Source organism: Gigantopelta aegis, chromosome 3 (genome assembly GCF_016097555.1).
Source record: "Gigantopelta aegis isolate Gae_Host chromosome 3, Gae_host_genome, whole genome shotgun sequence".
Taxonomy (NCBI): Eukaryota; Metazoa; Mollusca; class Gastropoda; order Neomphalida; family Peltospiridae; genus Gigantopelta; species Gigantopelta aegis.
Genome location: NC_054701.1, coordinates 19,097,016 through 19,110,201, shown reverse-complemented (window position 1 = coordinate 19,110,201; position 13,186 = coordinate 19,097,016). Strand labels below are relative to the sequence as shown.

Below are 13,186 nucleotides of genomic sequence, written 5' to 3'. Positions count from 1 at the left end.
TTAGGGAAATATTTATTCAAAATGTTTAAAAGACGAGAATCAATAGTTAAATAGTCTCTATTAATACAGTTCTAAACACAGGCATTTATATTCTCCGTGTCCTTTTTATGTCAACACCTTCAATTATACCATTTCTTGTCTATATATATTTCGAGTCAATGTTTAAATCAATGGCGTAGCCAGCATGAGGCAGAAGAGGCGCCTGCCTCATCTGAAATTTCCCCAGATTTATTTTATTTTTCCCATGACACTGATATTTATTTTACAGGTCTGGGTTTTCCTCGGCGTTTTTTCCTCTCTGGCTACGCCCTAGTACAAATGCTTGTTTTTGTTATGGTTTCTCAGAAGTTTGCATTTTTTATGTTGTTTGTGTATGTTGCACGTTTGGGGCAGTCAATAAATTTAGAGTAAAGTAGGTTTTTTATGTGGATATTTTGTGCTTATAGTAATGCTGGCGTGTGCTTTGTAACCGTGTTGAGATACGATTGTTAAAACGTATGCCGTTTGTGGCCATAGGCTTTAACAGAGAAGTACCAATCCCATATTTGTGACACATTATGATTATGTCGAAATAGTTGTGCCAGCTTGTTCTGTTGGCGTCTAATTGTACAGAATCGAAATAATTTTTCTGGATTCACATAGATTTTACAAATGTGTCCAGTATTTAATCATAGTTTTACGAATATCCACGATTAACGGGTGCGTTTGCTATTTATATATTTTTTCGAAACTTTTTTACCTGAGGCCAAGAGTTATGCGTGGTCTGGGCCCGTTTCTCAATTGGGGCCGAAACTGATAGTGTTGATTCTAAACTGGGGTCAAAATGTCTTCTTGTTACGACTATCCCACTTAAAAGACGTCACTGACCCGACTGCACGTACCTAACGACTGACCCCACCTATTCATGTGTACACATTTTAGAGACACATATGTGGCATTTACTTGCACTCGATGTCAGACCGATCTGTGCTATATCATAGTTTATATAATTTTACCCCAAAACACGATTCACTACATACGATATCATATGACTGGGTGAACTTTAAAATTTGACCTCCGAAGACAGGAGATCGATCGATTTATTTCTGTGCAGTTCGTCTGCATTTTCCAGTCTAATGTGCAACTGTTTTCTTGTCATTTCTAATAATGGCTAAAAACGCAAGAACAATTGTTATTGCGATGGACAAAAGTGAAAATTCCATGTATGCATTTGAATGTGAGTATTTATGCGATTGTTGACACTCCCAGTAGGTAAAACCTTACGAGTTACCTCCCATGCCATAGTTAACAATTTCCATCGTGATTGTTTTAATGTTTTAAAAGCATCGGCACACGACTTGATTTGTATTACTTTTATACATATATTTTTTCAAATCCTGTGTGTTTCTTTTCATCCTGGAGTTTACAGTAGCTTAAAATTTACATTTACAAATAGTCTTTATTAGGAAACGGCCTGTGGAGTATTTGAAAGTAAGGTGTGTGTGGGGGGGGGGGGGGGGGGGGGGGTTGGCACTGTTCGATATTCCAGGGGATAGATGTTTGAGGACCTGAAAGCTTTGAATCTGTTAGGGAGGTTTTGGGGCATACTCCTCTGAGAAAATGGTGATCTTCACTTATTCAGTTACATCATTTCCAGCCTTCTGAACACAATAACAGGGAAATGATTTTGCTCATGCACCCCTTGCCTGCTACCGATTCCAGTCGGGCTGCTGGCACTCCCTTGCACCTGCCAGTGCTGGCGGTTCCCTCTCCCACCCACCCCAACCCTTTTCGCGTCCTGGACAGAGGAGCCGGCACCTGCACCCAGGACAGGCATGCGCTACAACAGGTTGTTCTGAATGTGCATGTAAAACCCTATGACCTGATCTGACTTGCTCATGCACTTTCCCACAGATGTAGGAAAGCACATACCACAGCCTTTGACCAGCTGTGGTGCACTGGTTGGAATGAGGAAAAACTCAATCAGCTGAATGGATCCACCGAGGTGGTTCGATCCTGCAATGAAAGCACCTCAAGCAAGCACTCAACTGAGCTAAATCTTGCCCTTGCTCAAGGTGAATGCCAACAAGATGGCCATGACAGGGCATTGCATTGTGATTCATTAAGCAGCTTTCACAGATCGCTACACAATATTTAAACATTAAACAGTGGTTGCTAATTAATTTACTATTGACTAGAAATCTTCCCCACATGAAGTAAATATATAAACATCTCCCCACCCCAAAAAATCTTGATAAAAATCTTTGGAATATGTTGACCAGTACTTCATGACTAATACCTTATATATATCAAAGACGTGGTACATGTATGTGCTGTCCTGTCTGTGGGAAAATATTTATAAAAGATCCCTTGCTGCTGATGGAAAAATGTAGTGGGTATTCTCTGAAGACTACCTGTCACAATTGTCAAATGTTTGACATCCAACTATAGCTGATGATTAGTTAATCAATGTGCTTTAGGGATGTTATTTAACAAAACAAACTAGTTTGGACTATGTTCATTTCCCCAATAGGCCTACTCTATTCAGGCTTCTGACAATTCTGAGAATAGTCCATTCGTTTGTGAGTCACTAACACAAGTTTGGTCCTGCATAACCCATCTTTTGTTCACACATCAAGCTGAGAACTACATTTACATGGTCAGGAAAAATTACACAAAAAATTAAATGGGTTAACTGGATTTGTTTAAAATTTGCGTAATCAGGATTCTAGATTATGGTAGCCCCACTCCCATAGCCATGCCCGATGGCTTGTGAAAAAAGTATGCTGCATTTAGTCTATTTTGTAAATATGAATATCCCGGTCCCCAAAATAAATCTTAAGGGTTTTTAAGCTCCCTCTTTAGGTGACATATCCGATTATTAGTAAAGTTATAGTGAATTTTTAATTGTGGCTAGTACATTTTAAAAATCACTAATCTCATGACTATAGTACTGTCGGAAATAGAATAAAAATGATTTTCGTCTATTATTTCTTTCATATTAAACTGACAAGTAAATATTTTGTAAATACCCATTCAGTGATATACTTTACCTAATTTAGCATTTACTTGTTTGGGCTCTCATTGATGTACAAGGTAGTGTTTACTCTTGAAATTAAACTAAATATGTTAGTAAACAGGTAATTTGTGACCTTTATTGGAACAGACTATGACACATTTTGATGATATGTGTTAATTTCATTTACCTGTAAACAAACTTTTAATTTAAAACTGCAAGTTAACTGATTATTTTAAATTGCAGCATAAATTATTAATTATGACAAGCATATTTATTGAATATAAATTCAATATAAGTACGTTAGAAATTTACACAATCTTGCAACAATTTAAAGGTGCTATATAATGCGAGCTGTGATAAAGATTCTCCAATAAAAAAGTATTTTCTACCAGTAGATAAAATTATTTCCTATAATCATTTATGGGCATATTGTTGAAGGTGTCTTCTTTATGTTAAATCAAAAGTTTATTTACCACCCCCCCCCCCCCCCCCCCCCCCCCCCCCCCCCCATGATTTGCAATACCTGTCATTGGTTAACATTGAAATATTACCTTTAATACCGGTATAATGGATCGTTATAATGGCTCTTGACAGTTTTGCTCAAAAGTTACTTATAAATAACTACAAATATTTTGTTTTGGAAAGGTGCAAACCATCATCAGCAACAGTCCCTCACATACTGTAACAGCAATGAAATTGACACATGTTGACCAAAATTTGTTATAGTCTGTTCCAATTAAGTGCACAAATCACCTGTTTACTGACATTTATCTTTTAATTTCAAGAGTAAACACCACCTTGAACATCAATGAGCGCCCAAACAAGTAAATGCTAAATTAGGTAGACTATCACTAAATAGATATTTACAAAATATTTATTTGTCAGTTTAATATGTAAGAAATAATCGACGAAAATCATTTTTATTCTATTTCCGACAGTACTTTAGTGATTTTTGTCAACATTCTAGACGCCCTGCATAATTTACAGTTCTTGGAGGCCAGACTCATCGCCACCCTCATCATCATACTGCTAGAAGCAAAGTAACATATATTATTTACTATAGTCCTTCTCAGCAGTGAATGTAATTTTCTGACTATGGTATGCACTACAGTATATTTATTTCTGAACCAATAATAACAAAAAATAGTGGGGTTTTGTTTTTTGTTATTTCCAAAAGAAATTATTTACAAAAACCAATGTTCATGGAGGCTGCGAAGAACTATAAGTTTAGTTATGAAGTGAAGAAGTGGGTCAGAGCTCTACTAAATAAATGGGTACAGGGATCATCCAAAATGAAATTTAATCTTTGGATTATCTCAAATGTGGTTTCTTAGCATCTGAAGAACAAAGTTTCTATGTTAAAAGACAAATTATTTTATTGCAGGGTTCAGACAACATTTGTACTGGCCTGGTGATTACTGAACCAACAACCCCTGCATTTGCCTACGGCAGTCGGCAATGCCATGGAGATTGCTACAGAATTTTTAATTTTTCACAGCACTTTTTTGCCTTGAACTATATATTCAGAGTCTTTTTCAGTGGCATGCTATTTTGCCATGGACATTTTCTTAATTGTAGGGGTTGTGAATTGATTTGTTGTTGTTTGTTTGCAGATTTCCAGCAGCATGTGCAGCAGCCCGGGGATAATGTGGTGCTGGTTCACTGTCCGGACTACCAGGGGGTCACACAGTCTCTCTTCAGACAGATGACTGCCAGTATGTATCATCTTAGATTGTACAGTTGTACAGGTCATCACAAAGTCAATAATGAATGAATGAATGAATGAATGTTTAACAACACCACAGCATGAAAAATACATCAGCTATTGGGTGTCAAACTATGACTGACCCAATAGCCGATGTATTTTTCATGCTGGGGTGTCGTTAAACATTCATTCATTCATTCATTCATTCATTCATTATTGACTTTGTGATGACCTGTACAAAAGTCAATAAAGAAAAAAAAAAAAAATTCAATTTAAAAAAAGCATTTAAAGAATACTGCTAAAGCAATACATGTCCCCTAATGGGCCCAATGAATTTTCTGGTCTCTTAAATTCAAGGCTATAACTTTTTTCAAAAATGGGTAAATTGCTGTGAAAGTCAATTTGATCTGTAACTGTACATGATACAGCTATATATACCAAATGTCAGCTGAATATCTTTCGATATGCAAAAACATTTTCTGGAAAACTATATGTGAGACAGTGAACAGACAGATGGATGGACAGACAGATAAAAACCCTATAGGCCCTTCTGGTTGGACTGGTAGGGGACTAATAACACACGGGATTGTTCACTTAGTAGCACTGTTAACCCTTCTGTCCCTGTCACTGTGACATAAAAATTGCATAACGCCTGGCAACACTCTTCATGTTTCCGTCCCTATCAATATAATTTGATTTGACCAGTATATTATTGGGGTTAAAAGTCTGTTAGTTTGTTCAAGGTTTTTTTTCTTCTCTTTTTTGTGTTTGTTTGGTAATAAATACTAGATAAAATCATCTATTAATCAATGAACAAACTTAGCATTGACTGGCTGCAATTTACATTATGAATAAAAACTGAGATATTGTTTTTAAAATGTTATGTAACCCATGACAAAAACCTTTCCTCTGCAAAATCGGTTGCAAATTGTTTTCTTCCATTCCTACAGAAAAATCTTTAAAAGGGTAATGGAAAGTCATAAATCATAGTTGATAACCTGTACTGTCATATTGTACATGTGTGTTCTAATAACAGGGCTCGAAATGGCCTGTGGCCAGGTCACCAAATGCGACCAGTGTCCTGTTTGGGTGACTTAATTATTAAACAAATAATGGCATTAGTCGCCCAAATAATATTATCTTCTTTAGAACATATGAACAACTATTAATATTTGTATTCCACATTAAAATCATACTCGTGGTTCTCTTACCATAATTTGCCAACATGCATTATTATTTTTTGGGCCACCATATTTTTTGGCGAGTTTTGAACCCTGAATAATGTGTTTACTGATAACGTGTTCTGATGATATGTGTTTACTGATAACATGTGTTCTGATGATATGTGTTTACTGATAACATGTGTTCTGATGACGTGTTCTGATGATATGTGTTGTTCTGATGATATGTGTTCTGATGATATGAGTTCTGATGATATGTCACTGTGTCTTAATAATGTTCTTTAAAGCGCTTACCTTGATGCGCTGTCGGTCTAAGATCGGTCTCTGTTGGTAGGCCCATTGGACTATTTCTAATTCCAAGGCTGTGGTATGTGTTATCTTGTCTGTGGGATGGTGCATATAATAGATCCCTTGCTACCAGTACATTTAGACCGACCGTTCAAAATTGCGCCTAATTTTCTTCATCAAAAATGCGCACCCACTCTCTGGCTTAATCCTATGGGACATTCCAATTTCCATAGCACCATACCTCCCTCCACCTGTTACCGGCTACAGTGCTCCCTTGCACCTGCCAGTGCAGATGGTCCCCCTCCTACCCATCCCACACCTTTCCTGTTTGAATGTGCATGTTAAACATTCCATTCCATTCCATTCCAATACACAAAATGTACACACAAATGATAATAAATCAATAATGATGTTGTTAAACAAAGCAAACAGTTTATATGTTCTAATAATGTACATCTTCTGATAACATATGTTCTGATGATATGAAACTGTGTCTTCATAATGTTCTGATGGTTTTTGTTCTGATGTGTTGCAGCGTTTGTCTACAGTGAACTGGGGGCAGTGGCCGAGCAGCTAGAGGAAGCTCGGAAAAACGATAAAATATTTCTTGATGGTCTGGAGGAGAAACTAGCAGCAGGAGATGTATGTAGTTTTCTTGTTCCAGGTTTAGAAAAACAATCTGTTGAAATCTACACTTTTCTCTTTTTTCCTTTTTTTTTTGGACCACTTGCCATCGGAATTGCACAAAGTAACTTTTACTGGCATCAAGCTACCATATTCTAGAATGCCGGTGTACAGTTAAGGCAGCGTTCTCATTATGCTATTAGTTGCACCGACTTGTCACATGTGATTTGTCTGCCCAACAAAGATCATTCTCACAGTATGATTGGATTACATGCGAAAGTTCTGCTACTAACTGCTTATAGCATAATGAGAATGCCCCTTAACCCTGGCATAGTGTAACACCGCTTAGAATGCCATCAATTTAATTACATGCCTATGTTATTTTGATGTCACGAAAAGGCTCCAGCACAGACATAAAAAGGTTAAACAATGATGTGGTGTCACTTGTAAATTTAATAGGGAGAGGAATAGGATATACATGTAGGTAGTAGGGAACTACACGCATGCAGTGACACTTATGTTATTATTGAGATGATATGTGTATGGGATGGTACTTTAGTGGAGTGAGGGGGATATAAGCAATTTTGAATTCGTTTTATGTTCTATTTTTGTCCACATAAATACTATAGAATATATAGTAGTAATATTAATATATAATGTATTAATAAAGTGAAGAAAAAAAACTACAACAAGCTAAAAGTCTGTTCCAATAAAGGTCACCAATCACCTGTTTACTGACATCTTTCTTTTAATTTCAAGAGTAAACACCACCTTGTACATCAATGAGAGCCAAAACAAGTGAAAGCTAAATTAGGTAGACTATCATTAAATAGATATTTACAAAATATTTACTTGTCTGTTTAATATGTAAAACGTAATCGATGAAAATAATTTTTATTTTATTTCCGACAGTACTTTAGTACTTGTCTACCTCAAGCAAGAATACTCACACACCCCTACCCCCATCTCCCCCAAAAGAGGATTACGACATACCAGGTTGATTTGTCAGTAATATTATCTGTTAAAACAGATTATGGAATGTTTGATACACCCTGTTATAGCATAAAAAAATATTAATATTTTCCATTATAATTCAGTATGGGTGTACTTTTTTTTTTTAAATATCTATTGCTGTCAAGGTACATGTTGCAATGTTATGTGTGGTAACTGTTGAGTATGTTATAACATTGTGTGTATTTGATTGTTACACATGTTATAACATTAAACTTGTTGTTACAGATGAAAGGCAAGGTGCTGAGTATAGCGGGTCAACCGGGTGAGGTGATCGTGAAGGCAGCGGAGGATGAGGGGGCTGGTTTGATTGTCACGGGGTCGCGAGGCCTCAGTGTCATTCGCAGGACGCTGGTGGGCAGCGTCAGTGACTATATACTGCACCACTCCAACATCCCAGTGCTCGTGTGCAGACTGCCTGTTACTTAAATAACATCAGTGACTATAGAGTACACATTACACATTAAATAACATCAGTGACTATATAGTACACATCAACAAAAACATTAAATAACATCAGTGACTATATAGTACACATCAACAAAAACATTAAATAACATCAGTGACTATAGAGTACACATCAACAAAAACATTAAATAACATCAGTGACTATAGAGTACACATTAAACATTAAATAACATCAGTGACTATAGTACACATCAACAAAAACATTAAATAACATCAGTGACCATAGAGTACACATTAAACATTAAATAACATCTGTGACTATAGAGGACACATTAAACATTAAATAACATCAGTGACTATAGAGTACACATTAAACATTAAATAACATCAGTGACTATAGAGTACACATTACACATTAAATAACATCAGTGACTATAGAGTACACATTAAAAATAACATCAGTGACTATAGAGTACACATTACACATTAAATTAAATAACATCAGTGACTATCAGTTAAATAACATAGTACCATAGAGTACACATTAAATAACACATTAAATAGTACATCACATGACCATAGAGTACACATTACACATTAAATAACATCAGTGACTATAGAGGACACATTACACATTAAATAACATCAGTGACTATATATTAACCACTAACATCCAGTGACTATAGTACCTACTCAAATAACAAACTTTAAATACACATCAACACATTAAATAACATCAGTGACCATAGAGTACACATTACACATTAAATAACATCAGTGGCTATAGAGTACACATTACACATTAAATAACATCAGTGACTATAGAGTACACATTACACATTAAATAACAACAGTGACTATAGAGGACATACAAAAACCCATTAAATACCACGCAGTAGGAACATAAAATTACATCCGTAACTGTAGGTTGCATAAAATAACATTGATGACTATGATGGATGAAATAACATTGGTGACTATGATGAATAAAATAACATCAGTGACTTGCATAAAATAACATTGTTTACTATGATGGATAAAACAACATTGGTGACTATGATGGATAAAATAACATCATTGACTATGTTCATAAAATAACACCAATGACTGTTACATAAAATAACATTGGTTATTATGATGTATAAAATAATATTGGTGACTGATTGATAAAATAACATTGGTTACTATGATGGATAAAATAACATCTTTAACTATGATGGATAAAACAACATTTGTGACTATGATGGATAAAATAACATCAGTGACTGTTACGTAAAACAACATTGGTAACATGGAAAAAATAACATTAGTGACTATGATGGATACAACAACATCAGTGACTATATTCTACATTTCATTGCTTGTGTACAAACTGTCTGTTACATAAAATTTAATAACAGTGATTATATAATATAAAATGTCATTAATGACTACTACAAATCAACAAACGCATGAAGAAACGCCAGTGACTATATCTTGCATAAAATATCAATTAATATATATTACAAATCAACAAAAACATAAAATAACACCAATGATTATATATTGCACATCAACATAGGTTTTTTTCAGAAAATAATTTGAGTGTATGTAATAAAGATAAAATAAAAATCATAAGTGCCACTACTAGGTGATTATGGGTTAAAAATGTTTTGACATTGGACGCGGAATTTCATACAATTTAAAGGCGCAGACCCTAGTTTTAACCTGTGAAAATGAACACTAAGTTTAGTTAATCTACACACCTGAAAAACATTTGGATACGGTTATAACATAGAAAAGATGAAGTTTGTGATATTTAAACCTGAAAATATCGTCTAAAAATAGACTAGAGCCTGTCTCAATAACCACTGCTTCTCAGACGTACGTGCGTTTTTAGAATTATGAAAAATGCATTTTGGGTTATTACACAAACCTGGATGACCAGAACCACTTCAGGTGTACGAAAATGAATATTCTAAATAATAAAATGTAAGTACTTCTAATTGAAATTATTAAAAACGGCTTTAATAGTAAAACGTATGTCGTAGTGTTTAAAAACTAGCTTCTGTCCCTTTAACATAACTTAAACAGACATCTTCTTACTATAATCTGTCTAAATATTACAAAAATATATCCATTCATTTCCAAGATTTTAGGGTACTTGATTTTACCCTCTGGCAGAAACCCTGCAGTGCAAACACAAAACACAACCATATGTTGCATAAAATAACATCAATACTTTTGTGATACACCAAAAAAACATCGATATTTATAGTGATTATGGTCTATAGCACTTGCATACCAGAACGTGGCTACAAACAACCTGCTGGTTTAAATAACATCATTGACTCTAGGTTAGATAAAACATTAATGACTATATGTGATAACACCAATGAGACTTTTAACTGTATTGTTACATAAAACATAGCATCAGTGACTATAATATTCAGTAGATCGGTGCCCAACAACACGTCATAGTTCTTGAATAATTATTTTAGATGTATTGTAGAGCTACTATTTGTGCAAGAAATTCTGTGAAAATAAAAAATGACACACGATCCCAGTACTTCCTAGATGCAATTATGAATAGATTCAGGTAGTTTGCTGCTCTGCTAAGACAAAGGGCACTTAGTTGTTGGGGGGGGGGGGGGGGGGGGGGGGGGGGGGGGGGGTTATTCCACTGCCCCCTTTCCTTTTACTCCTTTGATTCCATCTCATTTCTTCCCGATCGTGGTGGGATTTAGCTCAGTCGGTTGAGTATTTGCTTGAGGTGCTTGCGTCGCAGGATCGAACCACCTCGGTGGATCCATAGCTCATTGGGTTTTGTCTCGTTCCAACCAGTGGGAAAGTGCATATAAAAGATCCCTTGCTACATTAGAAAAAATGTAGCGGGTTTCCTCTAATGACTACGAGTCAGAATTACTAAATGTTTGACATCCAATAGCCGATGATTAATCAATCAGTGTGCTCCAGTGGTGTCGTTAAATAAAACAAAACAAAACTTTTCTTCACGATCTGGCATATCCTCCTATCTTTCACCTTTCGCACTTAGTGGTGAATTAATTATTCTGGAAAACGGTTTACTTTTTGTGACTGTTATCTCTATGGTAAAAGCTTTATTAATCATTTCAGTAGTTTTGATTCTCCATATTATTGTTTCAGAAACATATTGATCTCCTGCCAGGCTATAATATTATTCTAATGCTTGTTTTAAAATACATTGGCTCATTTTATAACTGATTGTCAGTCACAGCCTTTTGGCCTTAACAGAGCAGATTCATTTTCAGTCGTTTTTGATTGCTTTTGTTATATTGTTTTTTACACAAGGAAAATACAAAGTTGACAATTTGATTAAATGCTTTATTTGTTTATCAAACCATCAACCACTGGATGTCTTCTTCTCTTTCACTTTCTCGTTCAAGCCAGTGCTCCACAACTGGTGTTACAAAGGATGTGGTATGTACTATTCTGTCTGTGGGATGGTGCATATAAAAGGTCCCTTGCTGCTAATCGAAAAGAGTAGCCCATGGAGTGGCAACAGCGGGTTTCCTCTCTCTATATATCTGTGTGGTCCGTAAACATATGTCTGACGTCATATAACCATAAATAAAATGTGTTGAGTGCGTCGTTAAATAAAATATTTCCTTCCTTCTTCTCTTTCAACCTCTGCATATATCACCCTCATTATATTGACTTGAACACCAATTTTTCATTTTCTCCTAAGATTTCAGTATGTTTCAACCCTGTTCTTTCACTTTAACTCCATTGTCTTCTGAACTGTCCACACTGTCACTTACCACAGATGTTGCCATGAGCAAAATCAAAGCAAGCTGAAGATCCAAGATAACTCTCCTGAAATGGTGCCAGAAATGACATGAAGTTTTAAATATAATCATTAAAAATGTTATTGCAAGGTGATCAATTTACTACTGAAACATTTCAGCGTAGCGTGGGTGATCTCTTGCCTCTCCTGAAGACTAGCTGGTCCCTGTCGCAATTTCCTCCTATACTTCAGTCGATCACCGTCGTCCTGTTCCTCTGCCATTAACAAAGCTAATCTGACAAATGGCACTAATAATATATCAGCTGTAGATGGAGACTATAGTTGGCAACTACAGAAGCATCTTAACAAAAGCTGGGGTGGTTCGAACGAACATCCCACCCCAATCAAGCCCCGCTGAGGCTAAAACAGTTTTTACAGTGCAATATTAGGCTATTCACATAGGTATCCAGGGAAAATATAGATAAATGGGTCAGCTGGGTTCGACTGTTCATATTCGACCCCCGTCCCCACCTCCGGTTCAGACTGCTCTGCCCTTGAAAGTGACCACTGAACACTTTTTGTTGTGGTCAGATTGTGGTAGCCGTTGCCGCGTTGAAGAGTTAAGAACAAGGATGTGGAGGTGGACAGCTAAAGAAATGAGGAAAAACAACAACATAAGAGCTGACAGATGAGAAAGAAATAAGATGGAAATCAAAGGAGAGAAAGGAAGGGAGAGTGGAGTGATGATGAATGTACAAATCAGTCATTGCATGTTCATCAATAAATTTAATATCTGATTGTCTTTTAAGAATGAAAAGACATTTGCATAATAAGGGTTAAAGTGTTGTATTCCTGTACAGTATGCGATCCACACGGTAACCTGCAGAGCTACTAATACGATCTTTAAAAAATATTGAAAATTCTACAGAAGATGACTGGTTAATGCATAATGTCACAGTTTTACATGTGTATGTGTACCCATTTGGCGATGGATCGTCTGTCTGTCTGTCTGTCTTGTCTGTCTGTCTATCTATCTATCTATCTATCTACCACTATTTATCTATCTGCCTGTCTGTCTGTCTGTCTGTCTGTCAATTTCTATTTGATTCAATCAAGCGTGAGGTGGAGGCAGAAAACCCCCATAAATTCTGCCAGATGGATTTTGTCTTTAATTAGGATTCTTTAGGAATCCACAGTTTACGACCAGTTTTGATGCAGTAGCCAAT

At 35.9% G+C, this 13,186-nt stretch overlaps 1 protein-coding gene across 1 annotated transcript; it reads left to right on the top strand.

The window, feature by feature from the left end:
- The first annotated feature begins 1,029 nt into the window (after window positions 1-1,029).
- On the top strand, window positions 1,030-8,589 carry LOC121369513 (universal stress protein YxiE-like). The gene is made up of 4 exons (XM_041494621.1): window positions 1,030-1,216; window positions 4,612-4,713; window positions 6,708-6,814; window positions 8,036-8,589. The coding sequence occupies exons 1-4, from the start codon at window positions 1,147-1,149 to the stop codon at window positions 8,234-8,236; spliced, it is 480 nt and encodes a 159-aa protein (XP_041350555.1). The 5' UTR covers window positions 1,030-1,146; the 3' UTR covers window positions 8,237-8,589.
- The last annotated feature ends 4,597 nt before the right edge of the window (window positions 8,590-13,186 follow it).

Excerpts from the sequence above, each read along its gene's own strand:
- LOC121369513 (XM_041494621.1), top strand. The coding sequence starts at position 1,147 with ATGGCTAAAAACGCAAGAACAATTGTTATTGCGATGGACAAAAGTGAA. Across the intron at positions 1,217-4,611 it reads TTCCATGTATGCATTTGAAT|ATTTCCAGCAGCATGTGCAG; the intron begins GTGAGTATTTAT and ends GTTTGTTTGCAG. Across the intron at positions 6,815-8,035 it reads AGAAACTAGCAGCAGGAGAT|ATGAAAGGCAAGGTGCTGAG; the intron begins GTATGTAGTTTT and ends TTGTTGTTACAG.